At 39.0% G+C, this 27,157-nt stretch overlaps 2 protein-coding genes across 4 annotated transcripts in view; one reads left to right on the forward strand and one right to left on the reverse strand.

Moving 5' to 3' along the window:
* The window catches only part of LOC145999776 (telomerase protein component 1-like), a 374,109-nt gene that overhangs the window by 80,343 nt on the left and 266,609 nt on the right, over positions 1-27,157 (forward strand). The gene's annotated exons all lie outside the window — the stretch shown is intronic.
* The window catches only part of LOC145999775 (uncharacterized), a 115,222-nt gene that overhangs the window by 9,889 nt on the left and 78,176 nt on the right, over positions 1-27,157 (reverse strand). Inside the window, exon 4 of the mRNA XM_083137075.1 lies at positions 1,531-1,630. Within this exon, the coding sequence (XP_082993201.1) occupies positions 1,531-1,630 (100 nt within the window). The remainder of the gene's footprint in view (positions 1-1,530; positions 1,631-27,157) is intronic.

Raw genomic sequence — 27,157 nt, forward strand, 5'->3', positions numbered from 1 at the left:
AGAAGTTGGGTAACCTGATGATATATTTTAAAAAAGAGGACATTTTTAGATGCAGCAGCACTTTGAACACAAGTTTTGTGTTTACTAGTGTTTTGGTGAGCTTCTAGATCACACACCCCTGTAAAATGATTTTACACAGTTTGTGTAAAACTAATAATGGGCCTCATTACAGGCAAATGTCTGAATATTCTAATATTTATTTATTATGCCGCTAGTGCTATACAGTTGTGAAACTTGGTCTCGAACTTTAAAAGAACATAAATTGAAAGTTTTTGAAAATAGAGAACTCAGGAGAATATATGGACCTAAAAGAGATAAAGAAGACGAGGATGGATAATATTACATAATAATGAAATGCATAACTATATTCATTCTTTGTTGGAAAAAAAAGTTTCTTGTCTTTGCTCTTGCAACTGAGAGTGTTGTATTTCCTTACTTTGATATTGAACACTGAAACAATATTAACAATTATTTACAAATATAAAATTTTGTTACGAATCTTGAAGTTGAAGTAGTTGCCTAGACCCCAAAAAAGAGGGACCCGAAAAAGAAGCCATTGAGTTGAGTTGGTGTTTTTTAAGTCCACTTTATGCACAGTAAGGCTAATCGGGACTGGACCTACAGTTTAAAGTGGGATCCAAACCACTATGAGCCTCCACCGGGTATCAAACCTGGGACCCCGAAAAAGAGGACATGTGGTGACCCTAGGAAGAAGCCATCTTGTAAATGTAAATCAAGCCAGACACTGTTACTGTAAAAAAATCTTGAGTTTTTATTTGAGCGACCTTCTTTACATTTCCCCTATCTGGAAAATACTTTATGTCAATTCACCAAATGTGACAGTCAGCTTCTAGACATTAATTACATAAGGAGAAATAACATTCAATCAGTGTGCCATATAATAAGAGCTAGGTGTTTGAAATTGCCTTTTCGTTATTTATATGCCTGTATCCTATTTTTTAGTCTCCACTTTGCCCCTATATCTCCTTTCAAGTTCATGTTTCAGTCTTCATGCTTTTAATGCCTTTTCCCTCTCAATAATGTGTATGCAGCACTTTTAGTACATACGACCTCCATGGCAGAGTTGTTAGCACAGCATGCTACGATGCTAGGGAACTTGGGTTCAAATTCCAGTCTGGGCAGGGTATGGGTGTTTTTTGTGAGTGTTCTTTCGTCAGTTTCATCATATCATCACTCATCTCCATTGTTGCAATTAGCCAAAATTGGCAGAAAAGTGATGCTAAATACATTGGATCAAATGAAATAGTTAGTTGTTCATTCTGGTTTGCCCTTTTTGTATTTATTGCTTATTTCTGCTATTCCAGTCTTCATCTTTTAATACCTATTTCTATATTTTAGTGGCTACACAGCATTCTTAATGTCAGTTTCCAAGCCATTCCTCTGTTTTCTTGTCAGTTGTCCTTTTCTAAGAGTCTGCATTCCATCTTTTAATGCCTGTTGTTCCCCTTTGCATATTTTTCTGCTTAAGTTTAAAGGTTTACAAACCCATTTCGTGAGATGAGAACTTACCTATCTTGTTGTGAGACAAAGAGAGTATGTGAAGGCCTTTCGGTCCGTTGAGGGAGCCGCTTGGCACTTCAGGGAGGCTGTTTCTGTCCAGGTACAGCTCCTGCAATCAAAAGAAAATCGCTGTTACTGTGTTGTTGTAGCAACTTCATGGTGACTAGTTTTTCCTCCCTTAGATATATACTTTCAACATGATGGAATGTGGATATGTGTTGTACCAGAAAGTGATTTTCTTACCATTCTGACAATATTCTGATCGGACCTAATAAATCCAACATTAATGATACATTCACTTCCTTCATTTACAAACAGGGTCATCTTTTTTTCATTTCCTGTACATTTATAACTGTATTTTATGAAAACTAGTATCATAAAATTTCACTTAATATTAACAACTAGTAACTTTTAAATACTGTTACTGTTGAAGAATGCATTTATTGTAGAGGTATGCATTTATTGTAGAGGTATGCATTTATTTAATACCTACATAATTACATTTTGTAAGTTATCTTTTACCTTAATTGCTTCATGATTTTACAGTATACTTAATATGTTATGCAGCAGTAACTTCAATTAATTCTTGTCTACATAAATCCAACTTCTTTTTTAAAAACAAATAGTCACGCTTACAATGAGAAATAAGGATTTGGCGCTACTCAAGGGGGCATCCTGGTTTGGCACCCAGCCCAGTCCTTAGGTTGCCCCTGTGCAGGACCAGGGTTACATGGTAAGCAGCTGATGGTGCGATACCTTTGCTCGATTACGGTTGAAAATTCTACGATAGTGCCAAATATGGTCCCTACGAGCATGGCTGTCGAAATGGAGGGATTGAATCGATCCATTGCCCCCCCCCCTTGCAAAAAAGCAGTTAGTTACTTCATATTCAAACGGAATACCCAAGTAAAAACTCCTTTAGATCGAAAACAGTGTAAAATACAGTAATGAGGTTATGTTTTTGCCATATTCTACCATTTAAAGTTAATCCATAGAATAAATTGTTCCTCAGTTTTCAGAATTCCAAAAATTTGTTTTATGTGAGACATCAAACAATATAAACTTTATGATTAAAATTTCCTCTTAACATTTAAGATTTTTCTTGAACGAGTTATGTAAAAGTTAATAACAGAACAGAATATACATTTCAGTACATTAACTGTGTAAAAAGTAAAAAAAATATAATGAAAAACAGTTGTGCTGGATATTCACTTATCTGAAGAAGCGAGTTGAAAAGTCTTCCCAAGGATATAATCTTTCTTTCTAATATATAAAAATGGATGGATGTGTGTGTGTGTTTGTTCAGACATAACTCTCGAACGCCTGCAGCGATTTCAACCAAACTTGGTACACATATGACTTACAATCTGGAAAGAAATACTGTGCGGGTAAGACACCCCTGGCACCCCTAGGGGGTGGGGGTGGGGGTGGGAAGGGGTTGGCATGTAAAAATAATCGAAAACAACCGATATTAGTGTGGAATCCATAGTTTTCGGGGTCTTTAAGATGAATAGTGACACTCCCAATGCCGTTCAACTCCAAGACACTCCTGGCACCCCCAGGAGTGGTGGTGGGAAGGGGGTGACATGTAAGACGACCGATATTAGTGTGGAATCCATAGTTTTCGGGATCGATAAGATGTAAAAATAATCGAAAACTACCAATATTAGTGTGGAATCCATAGTTTTTGAGGTTGCTAAGATGAATAGTGACACTCCCAATGTCGTTCAACTCCAAGACACCCCTGCCACCCCTATGGGTGTCTAATAGAAGATTGGGATAGATAAATACCCAGGCAATCAGCTAGTTATTATTATAAATTTGGGGTAACATTCGCCTATTTTTGTTAAATTATGTATCGGTTGAAATTTTTCCACTGATACCATTGTTTTTGAATCGTTAGAAGCGCTGTCAAGAGCACCATTTGTGTTTTTCCAAAGATTCCTTCAACTTTACTTGTGACAGGTTGGAGGCCAGTACAAGTTCAGCATATAGATTTTTCACCCTCCTGGAAAGCAGATGATTGACAAGATCAAGGGCATTGGTAAAGGAAAAGCGGCGCCCAAACTTCTCGATGGCATGTAACTACCTTTTAAAGACTGTGTGGAAATAATATAAGACATTTTCAATTCCTGCTCGCACACTCGTGGGGTAAGAAAGGTGAACTTTTTTTCAAACCAGGATTACTATCATGCTGGGCCAGATGATTGCGGAGTTCTTGAGACGGATGTGGGTCGTGAATGCGGAATTCGTTTTGTTTTATCTACGTTCAAGGGGGGGAGGGATTAATTTCTTCCCTACTGTTTGTCTTTCCTGTGATGGTATCGGCCGATACAGCAGTCACTTGTTTTTATTGTAAACTAGCTGCTTACCCGGCGTTGCTCGGGTATTTATTTATCCCAATCTTGTATTAGACATGAAAATAATGAATTCTAACTATAGTGTAAAATGTAACTAATTTTAAATGTGATCGTGAATGTCACCAATTAGCTTAGCGACTCCGAAAACTATGGATTCGACACTAATGTAGGTCATTTGTGGCATTTCATTTTTCACCCCCATGCCGATAGGTGATGAACTTGGAGTTGAACCGCATTGGGAGTGTCACGAAAACTATGGATTCCATTCGCAACACTGCCTGAATGTTAGACAACCCGAGAAACACTATCGTTGTGCGGATTGCATAGTCACGGATGTCTGTTTGTGCGGAATTTAATATCGTGGTTCTCGATTATTTTTACAAGTCACCCCTTCCCACCCCCACCCCTAGGGGTGCCAGGAGTATCTTACCCCCACAGTATTTATTTCCAGGTTACAAGTGATACCCGTACCAAGTTTGGTTGAAATCGCTCGAGGCATTCGAGAGTTATTGCTGAACAAACACACATACATCCATTTTTATATATAGAGAGAATGACTAAGAATAAGGGAGAGCAGGCCATAAAGGGAGCCGGCCAAATTAGCGTTATTTTAATAACTGTCGCTTCCCTCCCTCGCCTATCAAGGACGTATTTAGGGGGGCTCCAAGGTGTTCGGACCCCCCACCGAAAGACTTACCAACTACTAAAATTAAATAATGAAATAATTGTTATTGTTTTTATGTAATCGATGGTTATTTATTTCCACCCAACTTATTGGAAGGCAGTGAATTGGGATCATACGCGCTTGAAGGATATTACCAAAGATGTATGCACACTACTACTTATGATAATATCCATAAAATATTAATCAGGAACTTTACTTTTCGTCAATTCGATTTAACTCCTTTTTTGTTATATATTTGCCATTAATTTCCTTGCCAGGGCACTTGTTTTTATACAAATTTTGGCGATCTTACGTACACATAAGCTAGGTAATGAATAAGTGCTGTTATACATGTATTCGTTTACCTTTTTACCTATTCATGTAATAATAACAATACAATATTAAGTAATTTACATGTTAATTAATATTTTAATTTAATTTAATATAATTATTTTAATTTATTATTATTGTTGATGAGACACTTGGTCGGACCTCCCCCCCCCAGAAATGTATTTCTAGATACGTGCCTGTCACCTATCAACTCAAACGAAAAGATTAAGTGTTTACATGAAATTGAAAAAGGGTCACATTCCACCGATTTTAGGTGTAACTACAACACTTTAAAAAAATCTTGCAACATTTCAAAAACTTCTTTCTTTGCATCCTCTGGATCTAGAGAGAAGTTCACACAAAAAATTACCATATCACACGATATTTTAAAGTCTAGGGCTCGGAAGCTGAAGACCTATAAATTGCCAAAAAAAGACCTATAAAAAGACCTAAAAACGGGATCCAAATTAATTAATAACTTTAGTTTTAATTACATATTTAATTAATTAAAAAGATACAAAGACAGCGCGAGCTGTCTGGTCGTATACACCGTGCTGAAAGCTTCAAAACAAGAGTAGGTTGCCACTTTCAGCGCAACCTTCCAGACAAGTTAGGGTTAAAGGACCTTGTACCGTACCTGCTTCAGTCGTCCAAAAATGTTTTTCTCTCGTTTCAGGGATGGTTCAAATATATTTATTTCTCCTTTTTTATTATTTCTTTACTACAGAAAGGATGTTTAAGAGGTGATGAACTGATGATGATTCGAATTGAGAATGGGCAGTAAAAACGTAGTCGAAAGAAGGTGAAGTTGCCAAAAAAAAGCCGTTAAGATCTGAAGAAAGGCTAAAAAAGGACCAATAAGCCAAAAAAACTCCAAAAAAGGCAAAAAAGGACAAATAAAACCCACCTTTTTCTGGCCTTCAATGACCCAAAATGAACATATATTATGTTGGGCCTCGTCTTCGGACACTAGGGAAAAAAAAAGGATTTTTCCTCAACTTCCGACACCTAGTCATAATGTTATAATGTCATTAAAGGAATGTGGTGTGATGAGTTAGTATGACTCGGTAACTAGCCTTTGTTATTTTAAACTGGAATTATACGAGTATCGGTGGGAATCGGTGAGAGTATCAGCATCGGTTCAGCCCTATTATTAATTAATCTCTACTCTTCAAGTTGTATCAGTGGCCTGATTCCCCTACAAGAGTTTCTGGCGACGCGCATGCATGGGAGGAAAACTTTTTTTATACGAATATCTATAGGGGAATTTCCCCTCCAAAGTATCGATGACGTGGTGCAGCGGGTAGCCTTGGGCACCCAGATGCAACGGTGCACCAGAACAAGAAGTGCAACCTAGAAAGCTGAGCCACATCCGCCACGGGCAGACAGAGAGTGACCTCTTCCAAATTCGCTGCCTTCGCTGGTCAGACGGCGATAACGGTACTGGCCGGTTCGAGGCCACACTCACACTCTCGCGCCTATTTTCAAGCAGACGAAGTTCAGTGTTTTGAGTAACAATAATAATATACTCACTTGGCTTCCAGCGTTGACCGATTAGCTTTTACAAATCGGACTTTATGGTATAGATCAACATCTGCTTTATTAGTCTAGTTTATTATGACCAGATTTTTAAAACAACAAATATTTTTCATATTTTCATGAAGAAAGAACCTGACAATACAGGACTGCAAAATGTACACATTTTAATACAAAACCGTTTCGTCACAAATGCTAATGTTTTAATACTAATTAAACGTATCTAAGAAAAAAATATGTTTCGGGGGGGGGGTCTGAACCAAGTGTCTCAGGAATAATAATAATGTTTAAATTAAAATAATTATATAAAATAAAATTAATACTAATTACAATACATAAATTAATATTGTATAATTATTACACGAATAGGTAAAAACACTGTATAAGAATAGAGATATACTAACAGCGCATATTCATTACGTAGCTTACCTGTAGTTAAGATCGGAAGAATTTACATAAAGACAAGTGCCCTGGCAATTAAATTAACGTCAAATAGATGAATAATTGAATATTTATCGAATAACAAAAATGATGTTACATGTGGTAAGTTTCTGATTAATATTTTGTGCATATTATTTTGAGTAGTTGTGTACATAAATCATCTTTGTAATGTCCTTCAAAGCCGTATGATTCCAATATAATCCTTGTCTTCCAATAAGTTCAGAGAAAATTATACAACAAAGGCTAAAGTAATATATTTTTCATTATTTAATTTTAGTACATGATAAATCTTTCGTTGGGGGGGGGGTTCTGACCCCTGGACCCCCCTAAATACGTCCTTGATTACATGGTGATATTCACTGTTCTCTCCAACCAAGCAGTCCTTTACAAGTCATTTATTGATATTTTGCCGATGAACGGATCTTCTTCAGCTTCAGTACATTCTTCTTTTCAAATAACATTTTGTAAAAGTTTACCTATGTGTGATTAAAGTTCACCTTAGTAATCATTAATCAACATAGCTTTCAAAGATTATACTGAAAGATCGTTCTTGTCACTTGTCCACAAACCATTTATCACTTGTTCATTGGGGATATTAGTTTCAGGTAGACAGAGAAGAAACTCCAATCTTTTGAAAATTGGAATATTGTTGACATTGAAATATAAAATAATTTCTACCCAACACTGCAATAGTTCATGATGATAGTAGAGAAGATGTACTGTTACTGTAATTGGGTGCCGATAAGTCATTGTCATAAAAAAGGACATTTTGGCGTCCCGTTTTATGGTCCAAAAAAATCGGGAGAGTGACTCAAAATATGGGACTGTCCCGTCTAATACTGGACGTGTGGTCTCCTTAGTCTAGCTTTGGTGCTCAAATTGTCACTCTTCCGAAAAGGTTAATCGCGACGATGAGGATGAATCATGAACTGATTAAATAGAACTAGAATAAATACATACGCAGAATTCGAAATTATAACCTATGGCAACTATACAGAGACAATTTGAAACCATATTCAAGCACTACTTCCATAATGGTCCACGTTCCTTGCTTCCTGTCCTATTAATGTTGTAAGACTACGGAGAAAATTTACCTTTTTTGCCCGTAAATTACAATATAAAATCACGATGGCCTATTATTCAGTTAATAAAGGTGTATTATTATTAAATATGCAGTATGTTTTAGATTAACATTTAAGTACCGAGAAAGACGTTATAGGGCATTGTGATTTCTTACTAACCTACTAACTAACTTACTAACCTACAAATTGTAATCCCGGCCTGGCCATTGATATTCATCATATCAACACTCATGCTCATTGTTGCGATTAGCCAAAAGTAGCAGAAGCGACGCTAAACAAGAAAAAAATCATTGCGAGTGCCAAACTGCTCTCTCTCTCTCTCTCTTTGTGTGTGTGGGGGGAGTTGCTAATCTTTCGGTTCTGATGCTTCAAGAACAGTTTAATGAAATCCCCCTATTTGGAATTTTTAAAAATACCACTATGTATGTAATCGAGGGGTCCCGGGTTCGATACCCGGTGGAGGTACAAGTGGTTCGGATCCCACTTTAATCTGTAGGTCCAGTCCCAATTAGCCTTACTGTGCATAAAGTGGACTTAAAAACACCAAATCAACCACTATGTATATGTGTGTATAATTTCTCTCAACTCATATTCTGAGTGGAATATGCAGATAAGTTCTCTTTTTTCCACAAGCGACTGACCTGAGGCAAGTTCCCTTGTTGCCCCCTCCTCCCCCTCCGTTGAGCCAGCTTATATTTGTTTTTTCTACATGTGACAATATAATCTGTTTTTCAATTAAAGCTTTTGCAAGGTACTTCACATGACGGACGTAGATTAAAAGGACGATTCGTTAGTATGAAGGATGCCTCATCAGGGGTTACTCTATTGGTTGTCCACGTGCTGTTTGCATCAAAATCATGAGCTAATAAGCTACAATGATTCGGCAAATATTGCCTAAGCTTTGTGTAAATATGCTGCTGGGCTGATTTACCATTTAAACAAAACCTAACGGCAAAAGTTCCGTATGTGTCTACTTATAACTTTCCTTCGAGAGGAATTTCTACTTGATTTTCCAGCGTGAACAGACAAAACTAAGCGGACCGGGGATAAATACATTTGCAGTGCTCTGTTTGGCTTTCACCGAAGTCCGTGTGCTTGGACCTACATGTTTTTTCCTCCCGTGTCTCGGCCAGAGGTCATTAGTCCCATCTAGATTTTTACAGAAGCTCTCTTTTCTAAAGTCGTAAGCAGGGAACGAATTTTAAGGTGCGGTACCTTTCCAAAAATAAAGCTGTTTTCATACCGGTCGTTTGAGACATGAAGTCAAGTAAAATCAACACACATTGTTGCACCTTTTCGTGAGATTAGCACATTTATCCCATTCTTACTTCCTCTTTGGTGCTTCAGCACCTTTTTCTTCCTTTCTTTCATGTTCTGTTAAAAAAATTGGACAGAAAAATAAATAATTTTCACTCTTCTTGAGCAGCTACATAAAATCTTATAGTCTCATTTTGTAGAGCAGAACGAGAGCTATAAGATGGTGTAATATAATCATTGCAGCCCCAATAGTTCCCAAGATGATGTAGCAAAACCCGCGAAAGAAAACACAAACTTCAACAAAACCCATTCGGCAGAACCACAGTTCTCTCTGCGGTCCGCGCGCATTATATACAGAAGGCGCAGAAAAAGAGAGCATTGAATAAAGGCATTTTATCAGCACCCTTTCCGTACTCATAAGCATGTTCGGTCAGCATGAGTACTGCATATTCAGATATATTCCTCTTCTAGTGGGGGTTTTCTTCGTCTCACAGGGACCGTTTGAAAAGAAACTACACATGTAAGTGAATATATATAGTATTAATAATAAAGGAGTTCGTTAACAGGCGGAGAAGCGTTGCTGCGCTTGATTCTTGTATCCGAAACCTCCATGAAGAGCAAGAACAACATCTACTCTAAGAAATAATTCTTGGAGCTTTCCTGACGGCGGCGAGTGAAGAAGAGGTTTTATCGGGTTATCAGCCAGGTGATTTCCGGCTTGGACATTAATTACTCTCATCTTTAGGGATGGAAGATGAGAGTAACGTTAGCTCTCGATAGCTCGGAAGCCTATCCGAGAATCACATGGCTGATAGCCCACGAAAACCTCTTCCCCTACTCTAAGGCTTGTAATCTCATGAAGCTGAATCAACCAGTAAATCTTAAAGTAGTTTTGGAATTCTCGTTTTGAGCATTTGTAGGATATGCGCCTCCAAACTTGGTAAGCCCTTCCCGAAAACATTCCACGGGCCACACACAGTTACAGGGTTTCGTATTTATTCCTACACGCACGCGATTGATCTTACCCAAGTTGATTTGAATGTTCTGAAACCTACGCGTTCAATAACTTATTCCGATATTCTTTCGTGGTTTTTCTCCTCTTTCTGTTTCGCACGTATTCTGTTTGAAGCTTTGGTTATTCTCGTACGCGATTATTGCTTTCACGTTTTTGTTCCGAAGATATCCCGAAACTATTTTTTTTTACCAATACCAACGTTCGCTACAATACCATCCCTATCTGTGCCTCTCAACTTGACTATAATTGGGAACAGGAAATTAGGCGTGTTGCAGAATTTGCGATGTTGCCACGTATATTCCTATGTACCAGCTTAGAGCTGAATACTTTTGGAAGTTTACGACATCGGCCTGTGCATGGGTGATCTTTGCGAGTATCAATTTCATCAATCATTCTCATCGTCGCGATTAGTCAAAAGTGTCAGAAAAGTGATTCTAAATAACGCAAATCAATCCATCAATCCAAGTATTCGGAGGGTTGGGAGTTGACCGTTGAAACGCTGCAAAATGAACGTTGCCACATCGTTCGCGGGAACTCAGTTTTGCCTCTGCGGTCTAATTTTGTATTTTTTTCTAATTTTACGTCGCTTTCTGCCTCTTTTGGTTAACGATGGCGATAATGGCAAGTAGATGGAACTGATAATGTTCAGGCAGGATCCCACCTTTGGTGGCAAGATAAGAAGTCGACCAGGTGGTCTAATTCTTACCGCATTGTCTCACTGCAGACAGATGTACACATTTTTTAACCTTGTATTTATACTTCATGCCGCTTTTCTACCTCAGTGTAGCCTAAAACATTCTTACTATTCTAATTGTACATAGAGAAGAGAAAATATTCATTCATAAATGTAGTTCTTTCGCCCGTTAGATAAGGCAATGAGAAAAAGAGTAGCATGTGGCGAGCGCAGAAACGCGGGAATGACTGGCGATTTCTTGTTGCCACCAACTGGACCGTGCCCGCTCACCGTTTATTTTTTCTTCTCTGGAACTGTAACATCCATCATGTGTAATTTGTGCTTCCCGGCATGGTGTTGTGAGCGTGATAATGGCGCCGATGCTGTAATGGAGCATTCGGGAAGCGCCAAACGGTATCTGTGGAGCGGTGACATTTGCGCGGCCAATTTCCAGAAATTGCTACAACACGCAGGCGAGTCAATGTTGCCAGCTGGGCATAATTTATCTGCAACACAGAGGCGTCTCCTGAACTGGATCTGAAGTGACACATGCGTCAATTGTGGGAAAATAGTTACTACTTTGTTTCACTTGAGATCCAAGAAATGTAATATAAGCGTAGTTGAGCGCTCACGTCTAGAATAAAACTTCTCCTATATGAAGAAATTAGAATGTAGAAATGCTCATTAATGTCGCGGAGCAAGCTGTTCTTTCTCCCACAATTGACGCATGCGTTCAGGAGACGCCTCTGCTGCAACATAATTTATCTGCAAAACTCTGGTCATCTTCCCAAATGTTATATGTACAGGGTGTCCCCATAGGCCGTATTCGAAATGTACAACACCATACTTAAGCCAACATCCTCCGAAAATGGCCTCGGAGTTCGGGCTTGAATTGCACTTCGACTGCAGCGCCAAATTCGATCAGTATATAAAACTTAGAACACGTTGTTCTTCTCGCGTTTTAAACACTTGTTTTTCACCATCGAAATTACATAGCATTTTAAAATGTTCTGATACATATATTTCCAAACATTTGAAGAACTTCAACCAACAACTTGCTGGCTTTCTACCTAAGTGATTTCAAACAAATGAACAATGAGTCGACGAGTCAAGTACTCCAGCCTGCAACAATGTGTGCTCCGCGCTGTGGCCTGGATTGCTCGTTTAATTGGCGCTTTGGAACTGCACTAGGTGCCGTCACTTCCGACAAGACCGTACTTCAGGTCTGCTCTTTCTACTTTTCGGACACAACACGAGTCTGGACCCATAGGAGAAAAACACATAGAATTGCAGTTTGTTCCCGGCCAATGTATCGATCGCACAGGCCACAGACAGTTGAAGACGAAAAATCCACCATTCAACACTTGAAGGATTACAGTCGCAAAAATTTTCTAACACGCCTTGACAGTGAGTTCTTGAAGAAGTAGAATACTTTGAATTTTGACCTTGTGCATCACGGCTTTTAGATGGTCCCACAAAATCAAATTGTGGGTGGGCGAGTGAGATCTGGGTTCCTCGGAGGACACTACTCCTCGGCAACAATATGCGGGAAACTGTGTGGTAAGATAATGCCGCCCTGTAAGCACGTAGTGCGGAGGAGCGCCATTCTGTTGAAAACTCTAATGGGTACAGACTTACGGGACACCCTGTGTTTGTGTGTGAGCGATATTACCTGCATCGGTGCTCGATCGAGTCTTATCCAGGCATGTCTCATTCCTTCATCTTTTTTCATTAAAACCATACTCGTGCACAACCCTCTGATTAGATGGGATGGGGGCAAAAACCTTGAAAGTATACAGTCAGAAAAAGTAAAAACTACACTCCATCTCACAGTTTTAAAAACTCTATGTTGATGCGTACAAAACAGGAACGTATCAAGGTGGGTCCTGCCCCCCTACTAAAATCCCATTTCTGTATATTTAGTGTAATTTTAGGTATAATTACATACGTATTATACTTTCTTACGCGGAAATGAAACTCATATTACTGCAAGTAAATGAAAAGCGAATTTATGTAAAATTCACGGCTCTTCTTAAGCTAAAACTTCCATCGCACACACGCTTGCGAATTGATTGCATATATATTTACAAATATTGGGTACCATATAAAACACTGTTCATGAACTTTTTACAGTCTTAACGGAAATATCTGGGCCGCCCCGATGGCGCAATTGTAGCGTCGTCGCCTTGTAATCAAGGGGTCCCGGGTTCGATACCCGGTGGAGGCACATGGTGGTTCTGCTCCCACTCTAAACTGTAGGTCCAGTTCAGATTAGTGTTTCTGTGCATAAAGTGGACTTAAAACAAAAATTCAGTTCTTACGGAAATATCATATCCGCCAGCGTATTTACAAACCCTATAGTGCTGCAGAACCAGACGTACACAACGCTGTCTTAATTGGCTGTGCGCACCGGAAGAGTTTATGTTCCTTGTTTGTCTGTTTGCAGGATAAGTATGGAAAGATCAGACTCGTGATTGCTTAGAAATAAAATTTGTAATCAAATTGTCGAAATTATGTTAAGAAATATATATTTGTATGGAAAAAAATGTTAAAAATGTTTTTGAATCGTTTTTAGGTGACTGAAATCAATATGAAGCCATCGTGAATAATAATGTTGATATCTCTGAAAGAGCTTGTAGCTTATACGAAGTGATTACTGCATTAAAGGAGAAATTTCGTATCTTGGAATCTTGAAATATACTAAATAAATCCATTTCTGTATAATCAACCATGGACGTGACATAGAAAATATAAGGATAAGTAGTTAAAATGTTTGCACTGATGTGACTTTAAATAAGAAAACCATTAACTTCTAGAAGAGTTCTGATTTTCTGTCTTTCAAAACCTTAATTTTAAAAAAAAATGTGCTCAAAATTAATCTGAGTTTGAAGGGCTTTCTTATCATGTTGGGATAAGCGTTATCTTGAGGGAACACTGAATTAACTTCCGGAATGAGAGCCAATCAGAAGTCACATATCGCTGGAGGTTCTGCAGCACTATAGGGTTTGTAAATACGCTATCCGCCACCCCCACTATGGCCGTGTAAGGGGTGAAAGATACTCCCAAGTCAACCTCTTTCATGTAGTACCAGAGGTGGTCATTTTCGTTCAACGTCCCTCGAGGATCGCTTTCCCTCTTACCCTTACAAGTCTTCGGAGGTGGAGGGTGAGGATGAGGTCTGCCCTCATGAGGATCGTACTCCGGAGGGTGACCACCTCTGAGTGGTGCTTGTAGACTAACTGCCTCTGGCGCCTGGACACAGCCAACATAATCCTCGGTGGACTTGAGTTGTGCCGTCGCTTATACAGTATGTACCATTCATACTCATCGTGGAGATTAGCCAAAAGTGGAAGAAATGCAACGTTAAATACACAAAATCAACGAATCAGTCAATGAAGATCGTTAAACTGACAAGCTGGCAACATTGAGCGGAGCCTATATGTCTGGGAGAACGGTACATTCCAACCCAACGTGGGAGAGGCAGATGATGAGCCCAACGGGACGCTGGATACATCTTTCCTTTTTCTTATTTTTCCTCCAACGGCAGCAGCACCTGCGAATCGGTGTTTACCGCACAACAGGCGTGAGGCTAATGAATAAGTGATGACTGAACGAAGGAAGTGGCTTCGGCCAGTCACCGGGAACAATGGAGGCGCTTGTTCGGCTGGTGACGAAACATCTCCACAACAAGCGAATCAGCTTCTTTGTAGCGGGTCCGTGTGAACGGAAACGCCATTGCTACAGTACAGGACTTGCTCGAATAGCGCCATGCCATGAAACAGTGCTTTGTACAGTCACGGACACTTCTGGGTTGTAATGATTCTGTTGAAAGTAAATTTTATCGTTACAACCCATAAGTGTCCGCTACTGTACAACCAAGAGAAAAATTGCTTTGGTGTGAATATCGTTCGAATATACAGAGCTATCGCAGTCCCAGGGACGTATCAATGCTGATGTGTTTGGAGGGGATGGATTTATATATATATATATATATATATATATATATATATATATATATATATATATACACACACACACACTATAAGTTATACATTCCTCACAAAAAAGTTTGGAATATTGTAATATTAGACAATAGGTGATAGACACGGCCTTGGAATGCAACAACGTATGATATCTATCTGGTGGACGTTCTAATCTTTTCGCCGACATATGCCACCGTGCCTATCACTTATTGCCTAATATTACAAACTTGTTGTGGTGCCTAATATAACAATATTCCAAACATTTTGTGAGGAGGGTATAACTTAATAGGCTTACATACATATATTTTACGATTTGATACATACAGGAGGAGATGTGCAATGTAGAAATTTTAGCGACAAATGCGGTGTTTCAAAAAGGCAACAGATCCCGTTCTGGTAGCACTGTCAGAGACAGTTCCACGCAGATAAAACTGACAGTGAAAAATCAGGCCTTGAAGGGCAGTGACAAAGAAAATTTATGCAGACTGCTAATGATAATATGAATAAAATATTAATCAAGAACTTTTATTTTCGTCAACTGGATCTAACAGTATTTTTGCTATTCAGTAAATATTCAAATCTTTGTCTATTCGACATTAATTTCCTTGCCAGAGCAGTTGTTTCTATACAAATTTTGGGGATCTTCACTATACTTCGGACCAGGGTGGTTAGAGGTCTAGGAACACATAATTCTAATGGGTTCTATTCGGTCTCGCTGCCGGACCGGAACATTTTTTCTCTCACAATTGAAATTCGGTCGCGTATTGTTTCATTGAAAAAAGGTCCCTGGACCGTATTTAAATTGATCTGGAAAAAAAGTTCCTGGACAGAATTGAAATTACTGATAGAAACGTTCTTTACGATCCAGAACCATTTTACGCTTGCCGATATTCTCTCCTGGATCGGAATTGAATTTATTTAAAATTCCTGGAGCTTTAACAACCCTCCCTTACATTTCTAGATACGTGCCTGCCTATGACATCAACTTGTAATCAAGTCGGTCCGAGGGTCGACTTCCGATGAGAGCACATTTCAGTGGGTCTGATATTGTGAACAGAAAGTGCACTGCGAAACTCAATTCATTCACACATGCTGATTCCCGTTTCAATGGTGTCGGACATAACGGGACGGAGAAAGCATGGAACGAACGGTGAGGAGCTCTGAGAACGTGCGTGGAATCGAAGCAGAGTGCAGTGGGCCACCCTGCCTGGGAGGGGAGAGTTCCCATCTGAAAAGCATAATGAAAGGCCACCGAGTCATTAGTGCAGCGGTGCGACGCTGGGACGGAGCGTGTGTGCTAATTTACACGCCGTGCTAAGCGGCCATTTGCATGCGTCAAGTGGATTGTTTACATGCGAGCATGGGAGAGGAAACGTACCTACAGGGAAAACTCCTCCGGAGTAATAAAGCTCGTTTGCCGAGAGACCACGCTGACCTGGTCGTGCTCGATTTCCATACGGGCCAAATGGACAATTTTCTGATTTCTTAATGGGGATTGCCATATCTGGATAAATGTTCGTTGATTAATTTACTTTATTTTACTTCGCTTTTATACCACTCTTGGTTAGTCGCGAACAGGGGAATGAACGGTGGTGAGATGGGAAGGAGGAACGGACAATCGCAAATATATATGGACGACGGAGGATCATACTGGCTGTAAGTTCACACGCCAGACCCTGGACGTCCGCAGGATTTTTTCCAGGGGGGTCAACATGGCATATTTTCCCCAGTAATAGTGTTCATCCTTCAAAAAACATTGCTTAAATTTGAATTTATCATGTTCGTGCAATAATTAACACACACTATTGTGGCTGAAATTAAATTATATGTGTGAAATATGTAATTTTTGGTTGACTTTCGTTTTCCAGGGGGGGTACGGCCCCCTCTTGCCCCCCTTCCGGACGCCCATGACCCTCACTAGTCTGAAAAACGATACTTACGTGTGTGGCCAATAAGAGACAGCTGGGAGAGAGATTGCCTCCGTTTTTGCAATATTAAAAATCATTGTTGTTCTTTGTTGATGGCGTAGTGGTAACGTCGTCGCCCTCTAATTAAGGGGTTCATAATGGTTCGGATCCCACTTACCCTGTAAGAGGAACGAAGGGGATAATGGGGCTCCTAAGTAGCCAAATGGGAAACAGTCCCGATTACATTCCCGGTGGGTGCTCTCAGAATGTCGGCATTAACCCAGCGTCGTGAAGACAATTTGGGAACTATACTTGAAAAGAAGAAGTAGTGAACTTTGACCTCGACAGCGAGGAAACAGCGGCGATGGGACTCGATGCGTTGACCACACATCACTAGAGGCACATATTTTTGGTAAATAAAAAAGCAAAATTTCGGTACAAAAACTGAGTCAATTTCGGGTTCAAAAGCGGTAAATAAAATAAAATAACGGTGTTATAGCGGTGAAAAATTGGATCAAAAGTGGTATATAAAAATACATTTTGGTTTTAAAATTGTGAATATAATCCTAAATTTGATTTAAAAACTACACTTATTCCACAGAATTAATTTTTCACTTCTATTAGCACATTTATGTAGTTATCAGAGTAATAAGTTTATTTCTGTGTAAAGGAGTCCATTTTTGCTTCTCCAATATTAACAGCAGAATTAATCAATTTTCCAGGAATTGCTAACCCTCAGGATAATTCAGACCTCAGAAGGTGTCACGTCAGTGAATAAACCCTAAATTTCGTGTTTAAGAGTTAATTTCGCTTTTCGCAGTTCATTTCGCATTATTTCGTAACAAAACATGGTCACAAAATGCATCTCACACCTTTCAAAAACATGAAAAATTAACACTACAATGTTTTTTTTTTTTTTTTTTCAAATTTCGTTTTTTTCGTCAAAAACGAAATATGCATGCCCCTACCTACACATCACCTAATGAAACAGCCGCTCTGGAAGGTTCTGGCCCTTAGACGGCTTTTGCGCCATGGAAGTTATTTTTGTTAGTAAAAAAATCTTTGATGGCGTGTAATGTCGCATTGTAATCAAGGGGTTCGGATCCCATTTTACACTGTAGGCCAAGTATCCATTAGCATATCTGCTCATAAAATGTTGCAAACTCAAAACTCAGAATGTCTGTCCAGACTACATTATTGGAGCTTGAGAAACTCGGATGCTCTGGATTATCACTTGGACCCGTAACACTGTTATTTGTCGCGCGTGGCGTTACCGAGTGAAGAGGCACGGTTTTTACGGTAATCAAGCGCACACTTACCGTAACATTGCAAACCGTAACATCGGTATTTTGTCGCGAGAAGTAATGGAAAATAACTCGATGAAAAATCGTTTCCAATGTATGAAACTGTCACGAACAGCCGTAGTTCATGTGACCTACAAATTAAAATAATAGAGTAAAAGCACAATGAATGTATGATTTTAGATACTCTATGTGATCAGAAGTATCCGGACACCCACCTGAAAATAAAGTACAAGTTTGGGCAACGCTCCATCGGGAACACTGGCAGTCAATACAGTGTTGGCCCACCCTTAGCCTTCATGACAGCGTTCACTCTCACAGGCATACTTTCAATCAGGTGCCGGAAGGTTTCCTGAGGAGTGGCAGCCCATTCCTTGCAGAGCGCCAAAATGAGAAGAGGTATTGATGTGGATCGGTGTGGTCTAGCACGCAGTTGGCATTCCAAAACATCCCAGAGATGTTCTATGGGTTTCAAATCAGGACTCTGCGCAGGCCAGTCCATTAGTGGGACATTGTTGTCGTCAAACCACTCCCCCACAAGCCCTGCAGTATGGACGGGTGCTCGGTCGTGTTGAAATACACAATGGTAATCCCCGAACTGGTCATCGACGGTAGGCAGCTTGAAAGCTGTTAAAATGTCAACGTAAGCTTGTGGCGTGACATTGCCATGTAAAGCAACAAAGGGGCCAAGCCCCCTCCAGGAAATACATGACCACACTCGAATTCGCCACCTCCGAATTTCACTGTCGGCACTATACAGGCTGGTAGATGTCGTTTACCAGGCATTCGCCACATCCACACCCTACCATCGGATCGCCACATTGTGTACTGTGATTCATCACTCCACACAATTGTTTTCCACTGTTCGATGGTCCAGTTTCGGTGCTCCTTGCACCACAGGAGGCGGCGTTTGGCATTTTTGTGTGTGATGTTTGACTTATGGGCAGCTGCTCGGCCATGGAAACCAAGTTGCCGCATCTTGCGTCAAAAATTAATGGTGCTGTGTGATGGTGGCGATGGATGATTGACGATAATGCTGTACGACCCTCTTCAACACTCGATGGTCTCTGGAGGTCAACATGGGAGGTTGGCCTGCACGCTTTTGGGTTGTACACATTCCTTCACTATAACATTAGAAACAGTGGACAGAGGAATGTTTAGGAGCAGGCCCGTAGCTAGAGGGGGGCAGGGGGGCAACTGCCCCCCCTGAGAGCATGCGTTGCCCCCCCTGTGAAAAATACAGAACACCCTTCCAGATTCAGATTTCGGAAAATGATTTCACAATTTTCAGTATCTAGAACAGTTGTGACACTTTGAGTAGTCTTGTATTAAAAGTGTCTAATGTACTTGGATGTTTTTTTTTTCTCGAATGTGTTGCTATGAAGTTTGAACTGCATAATTTCATAATTTTTTGTTTCCCAAGTCTATCTTTTGGTAATAGCGAGAGAGAGGGAGTGGATATTTAATTTTTGTTACTTAGCATTGCTTTTTTGCCACATCCAGCTAATCGTGGAGATGAGTGATGACGTGAAATTGATGAAGAGACACTCACAAACAGTGGTGCAACCACAAGGGGGCAGGGGCATTGTCGTCGTTGTCCCCCCTCCCCCCAATCTTGGAGGGAAGTCCAATCTAGGGGGGCAAACATTGAAGTAAAGAAACATGACTAGCAGAATCTAAGAATAACAGGACAAATGGATACTCAAGATGGAATAAGTTTTCAAGTGTTTCTTGCATTTTTCTTCCAGACGGCTAAGGACACTTACAGGGGGCAGAGAGTGGCAATTGCCCACCCCCCCCCCCCAATTTCAAATTTTATACTAATAAAAGTACATTTTGTAAAATTTTCTTGCTCGCTTCGCTCGCAAACATAATATCTACTATTCTTATAGTCCGTAGTGTAGAGCCGCAGCTAGGGGTCAGCGGGAGTCAGTCAACCCTGGGCCAAAACGATCTAAATGAAAATAAAAATGTTAAAGAGATTCCCATGGCGCCAAGTGAAATTATTTGCGCCCAATTAAATCAATATTGTTTTCAGTTTGCAAATATTTGGATCTAAAGATTTTCCTGCTTGCTTCGATCCCAATGATTATTTTCTGTAATACATTCTAAATTACCTGAGAGAGAAGTAAGGCCAGATATATATATACTTCAGATTGTTGTCGCACATTTGAGACACAATTTGGCGGATGAATTGATCATGTAATGTATTTAAATAATATATATATATATATATATATTAAAGAAACTTTGAATACGTACACAATTTAGAGTTAACATGTTGCATATGTATTTTCTTATTTTATATCGCTCCATGTTGCATATGTGTAAAAAATATGTTGTACATGAAAGTTATACGTGTCATATGTGCAAAAAGAATAATGTTCGTCATGCATATTCTGTCTTTCAAAAATACAGTTTGTGTGCTTGTTTTCCATTATTAGTTAATATTTTTTCAAATTATTTGTTCAAACACAAATGCTTTAGCATCGACTTGTACCCCCTTTTGCATGATTTACGACAATAATAACGTCCTTTTAATGCTACTATTGTTACTACCACTACCACCACTATATTACTATTATTATAATTGGCATGTTTATCCTGGTACTTGACCCTCTCCATATAAAGATTTGTGGTTTCGCCTCTGCTCACAAAGAACATTCATGCCCAGGCTCTAACCTGGAACCCCTGGCTTCGTAGTGTGTTATGTAACCATCCCACCATGGAGGTCGGCTAGTGGAAGATGTAGGACAGCTTACTGGCTCAAATTATTATCAAACACGATGAAAATGTGATAGTGTTTCACATTTATTATTTCGGTTAGAAAGCGATAAAATTTGTAGTGTGAGACGGGTTACACTAAGCATCTTATGAAATATAAATGTGAATTTCAAATCTTATGAATCATTTCTCTATGCAAACGCATTATATATGATAAGCAACATAGGTGTGTGTCATGATATCCATTTTATAAAGGGAAAGTTAAGTTTTAACCCTGACTGTTTGCATGATATCGTTTCCATAGCATGTTATATAAGAATTTTAAACGGCAGTAAAAATAAATTACATTTGCAACTGCGAAGCTTACAATGGGATTGCATACATTACGGTCATAAGATGCCATATTTCGATTGCTTGTAACATCGAAAGAAGAATTAGACGAGTAAATAGTCATTGATAAAAGTTGCCTTCCTTTATGTCCTGTACACACTGTGAAAATTTTCGATGTTATCAGGCGGCACCCTATGAATATAGGTTCAAGAAAATGACAAGTAGAAAAAAGCTGCAGTGAAATAAATACGATTGAAAATCTCTCAAATTATTTTCTATTTATTTTCTTATATTTATAATATTACATTGTGTCTGTAGCTGACGTTGTCTGTTAAAGTACCTCAGGCACAACCTAATTTTTTGACAAATAATTATGTCAACTCTTCTGCTATGGAGTGGATTCTCCTAATTTTATTCATATATCTTAAGCCATTCTGTGACTGGCATAAATCAGTATCAGCATAAAAAACCCTGATATTTTGGGTTTGTACGCTTCTGCTCAAAAAGTGGTGGCGATAAGTGGCCCAGAGACCTCGCTTTTTCGGAAATGGGGTAAGGCGAAGGAGGCCCCTTAGATCATTTGGTTTCGTACCACAGTCATTAAGGAAGGTATTTTTTCATAACGTAAAGAGGATACAACATTTCCCTCTATAAAACTTGATATGAAATATGAATGATGACACTGTAATCCAAGAAGTCATTGATCAATCAAAGGATTCTTATTTGTTTGTCGGGTGTCAAACAAATGTATTTCAATGACACAATATTTTGCAAAATGGTTAACGTAACCAGTAGGCAAACATTGTCTGTAGTGATGCAAGTCTCTCCCCTTTGAAGCAAATAGGAGCCATGTTTTAGCAAGTAGGCCTACAAAACATTATACAAATTTTTACACAATTCATCAAAGTGTAGATAACATGTAACCAATATTATTTAATTAATTAGATTTTTTTTGCATAACACAACATAATGGTGGTGTTGGATTCTCGTTAGATTCCTTTGTGTGTAAAAATATTGCATACTGGAAATTAGAGTACATTATGAAGCACAATTTATAAAGGACTTCCGCCTGACCCTGTGGCCGAGAGGTTAGCACATCGCGCTGCGACGCCAAGGGTTCCGGGTTCGAATCCCGGTCGGGCTTGGTTGTTTGTGAATGTCCATTCATCAATTTCATCCTTTCATCACTCATCCTCATCTTCGCAAATTAGCCAAGAGGCAGAAAACGTGAAGTAAAATAAACTAAATCAATCAATCATAAAGGACTTCCTTAATCAGTTCTGCAGAGAAGCCCAAAGTTATATATTAATCGTCTATTTACATTATTGACATGTAAATATAAAGTAGATAAAATCCCAATTAGCCTATATATGTTAAACTTCATCTTTGTATTCTTTGTTAGTCCGAAAGGTCATTATCGAAATATTGTTATTTGATGTTGTTCGAACTTTTTTTGTTCGTTGGATTTTCAAGATATCATCCCTTTCCTGTTACCATAGAATAGTTAGAACCTAACCTAACTAGTCTATGCTGTTACTTATCACTTTTGGAGGAGGGGGGCAAGCGCCCCTCTGTACCCTGCTATATCTGTCAATGCAACAACATATATTAAAAATTTGCCCCCTCTAGGATTGACTTTGCCCCCCCTAGTAAGAAATCCTGGCTACGGGCCTGTTTAGGAGGGTGGAAATCTCACACACAGACTTCCTACACAAGTGGCACCCAACCAACTGACCACGTTGAAAGTCTGCGAGTTCCTCAGACCATCCCATACTGCTGTCTCACACTGTCTGCAGACTACTGAGTTCGCTGACTATGTGTTCCACACGGTAGATGGCAGTACTGTGTCGCCCTCTATGATAAAGAGACGTTTCGCCGTGTGTCCGGATACTTTTGATCACATAGAGTATATTTGGATAGAAATGTGCTAAATTTAAAACGCGATTTTGGGAAGAACAAAACCGAAAAGTAATAATAATAATTAGGGCTAAGATTTTTATGACCTAAAAATCACCAAAATGTGCAAAATAAAATATTCTCTTATGACCTAAAATAGTACAAAATATGCACTACAATTTGAAAAATATGCCCTTATAACTGGTCTGTTTCAAACATCAAAATCTAAATGCACATTCGTACTATTTTTAGTTCGTAAGTTGCAATCCACAATGAATACTTTCTATAAATTTTCAAATGAAAATGAAAAAGATTTTTCTGCAGAAAAAAAAACAAGAAAAAAGTGTGAACCTGGGAGTAAGAACGTATCATCCACTTCGAAAATGACTGTATATTTCTTGAAAAAGCGAAAATATGCTTAATATGACGGAAAAATTCATCAAAATATGCTCTATTACTCAGAAATGGCTAAATATGCCCTTAAGAAGCACCCTAATTTAATCAGTTTCTTCATAATATGAATTTCTACATATTACCAAAATGCATATGCTAAGTCATGAAAATTTTAGCCCTAATAATAATAATAATGCCACCGAAAAATAAAGGTCCCTAGTTATAGCCTCTTTGAATTATCCATGACACCAGTAAATCCTTCCAAGGACTTAAGGACATCTTAAAACTCGCATTACGACACGATGATTTTGAGTACGTAAGCCAGGAGTACATTGCTGAAGCAGAGTCCTTGCTGCAGCTCCCAAAGACGCTTTTGTGTTGAGGTAACCTTGGAGAAATACTGCACAATGTTCCGCTTGTAAACAAGAAACATGGGCGTAGAGAATTGCTGCCAACCCGGAACTTGTCGGATGCAAAATAGTGAATTGAAACGGGTGAACGGGCAGGGAAATCAGTACAGTTCATTGGTTGGTTTTAGGTAGTGATGGGCACCATCGACTAATTTCCACCATCGACTAATTAGTCGTTAGTCGAAACAAAATATCGACTAATTAGTCGAAAAAATTAGTCGACTACTTTTTCGACTAATATTAGTCGAATTAGTCGTTCGACTAATATTAGTCGAATTAGTCGTTCGACTAATATTAGTCGAATTAGTCGTTTGACTAATATTAGTCGAATTAGTCGAAAAAGTAGTCGACTAATTTTTTCGACTAATTAGTCGATCGACTAATATTAGTCGAATTAGTCGTTTGACTAATATTAGTCGAATTAGTCGTTCGACTAATATTAGTCGAATTAGTCTTTCGACTAATATTAGTCGAATCAGTCGTTAACGACAAATATTAGTCAAAGTGGAACTATATATTTTTCTTATTATTTTCAAATTCCTCCACTCTTGTGCTGAGCTGAGCCAGGCTAAATTGGACTGTTTATAAACGAATGTTTATACACACACACACACACACACACACACACACACACACACACACACACACACACACACACACACACACACACACACACACACACACACACACACACACACACACACACACACACACACACACACACACACACACACACACACACACACACACACACACACACACACACACACACACACACACACACACACACACACACACACACACACACACACACACACACACACACACACACACACACACACACACACACACACACACACACACACACACACACACACACACACACACACACACACACACACACACACACACACACACACACACACACACACACACACACACACACACACATATATATATATATGTATATATATGTGTGTGTGTGTGTGTGTGTGTAGGCGCACAGAGAATAGACCCGGGATCTCTTCATTACAAGGTCACGCATGAGAACATTGAGAACAGTCTCTGTGGCCCGAAACGTTGAGTTGTGTACTCACGATGTCAGTCACCATCAAGGTTCCGGCTTCAAATAAAGACGTAAAGAAGACATAGGCAGGCCCATAGACGGGAATTATCATGTGTCTTGGGTGGGGGGGGGGGACAAATCCTAATTGGAACAAAGAAAAGATGCGAAATGTTGTTTGTTGGAGTGTCAGATGTGACCGATAACTTTACTATAGTAGTATTACAGTTAGACATACAATTATAGAGATGCTACATTAAAATCTAAAGTAACGGAACAAATCAATCTCACTGATAGATACCTCGCATACGTCGTACAGCTTCATGTTTGATGTTTACATATATTCTTAGAAGTATTGCCCGACCCTGTGGCCGAGTGGTTAGCACATCGCGCTGCGACGCCAAGGGTCCCGGGTTCGAATCCCGGTCGGGCTTGGTTGTTTGTGAATGTCCATTCATCAATTTCATCATTTCATCACTCATCCCCATCTTCGCAAATTAGCCAAGAGGCACAAAACGCGAAGTAAAATAAACTAAATCAAATCAAATCAAATCAATCTTAGAAGTATTCTAATAGTATTCTAATAGTACTGTATTCCTTAACAGTGTTTTCAAATTTCCTTTCATCAACAGTGCAGGCGAGTTCTTGCTCCCATACTATCCAACACATATTGGTCGAAATTTTTAAAGGGGTGTGACCATTATGTGAAGCTTTTAAAAATATAGTTCTGATCAGTTAAAAATTATTTATTACGATGTAAACTGCCTTTGGTGCAATATTAGGATGAATGAAATACTAGCGAATAAGTTGAAATTGAATAGTCTAAAACGACAAACATAATTTATTTCATATAAGCCTTTTTTCGGTATGAAACAAAAAAGTAAGACATTAGTTGTTATTGATTTGTGCATTATAGTCGAAATATTACACCTGAGAAAATTTACCAGAGTATTGCGAAACTGTGTCGAAAGATCATGCGCCGCTATAATTGGTTTCGTTCTCTAACGCACCAATGCGACGATTACGAGATGAGAGATTATAAACCATTTTTTTGACTGAAAAAGCAGGGTGCGACGGTTAGTTAGAAGAAACTCGGGACAGGGATTAAAAAGATTTGACTGTCCCAAAAAATGTGGATGTCTGGTAGACTTGCATCAATTGTTATAAAACTACCTGGGTACAATTACCAAATATGGCAGACTGGAGCCTGCCTCTCTCCGCGAACAACCCATTCATTTATGCAAGGACGAAATAAAATTAATTCGTCAATTAGTTTGATAGGTTTTATATAGCATCACATTAAAACATTTCATAATTCGAAGGGGTAAATGCCCTCATCGCCCCTTGATTACGCGGATCTACATGGCTTTCTTTGTGAGTTTCGATTCACTAATTTCTTAATCGTCACTCATCATCGTCGTCGTGTTTACTCAAAAGTGGTAGAAAAGCGACTCTAAATAAAAATTCGAATACTATAAGAGGCTTCAATACACCCTTCTCAAGTAATGAGTTGCTGTTTTAAGTCCACTTTATGGACACTAAGGCTAATCGGGACTGAACCTACAGTTTAAAGTGGGATCTGAACCACTTGTGCCTCCACCGGGTATCGAACCCGGGACCTCTTGATTACAAGGCAATGACGCTACCACTGCGCCATGTGGGAGGTCCTCTCTCAAGTAATGATTACTTTCCGGTTCGAAAATAAGGTTTACAACTTAGAAGCAATATCATAATGTAAAATGCCTATTTTGTGTAGTGAAACAGCAATAATGAAACAACTTGAAAGAACGTTACTCATACCTGATGATTATTTGTTACAAGTTTCTGCAGTAAATAATCCTATGTCTTTCGTTATAATTTTCCAAATTTTTAGTCGCTTTTCTGTCTCTTTATGCTAATCAGGACAAAGAGAGAATAAATGGCGATTAAAGAAAATTAATGAGTAGAAACTTACAAAGGAACACTCCCATGAAAGGATTCGAACCCGGAGTCGTGATTGGCGGATAATGTGAATGGCCACTCAGCGCAAAGTGAAGATCAACATACAAGGTTGTATTATAGCGAGTGCAGCAAGTTTGAGATTGTACTTTACAGCGTAAAGTTTAGTATTTGCTCCAAGAACATAATTAGTGTTCATTTTTATTAAAACTAATTTTCCCTTGCCTTGCGTGAGAACTGGTTGATTTTAAACTATATTCTTAAGTTTGACATTAGTTTTAAGTTTAAGAATATTTTCATTACGGTACAATGCTTTTAAGATAAGATCTCTAG

Source organism: Lepisma saccharinum, chromosome 15 (genome assembly GCF_977018435.1).
Source record: "Lepisma saccharinum chromosome 15, izLepSacc3.1, whole genome shotgun sequence".
Taxonomy (NCBI): domain Eukaryota; kingdom Metazoa; phylum Arthropoda; class Insecta; order Zygentoma; family Lepismatidae; genus Lepisma; species Lepisma saccharinum.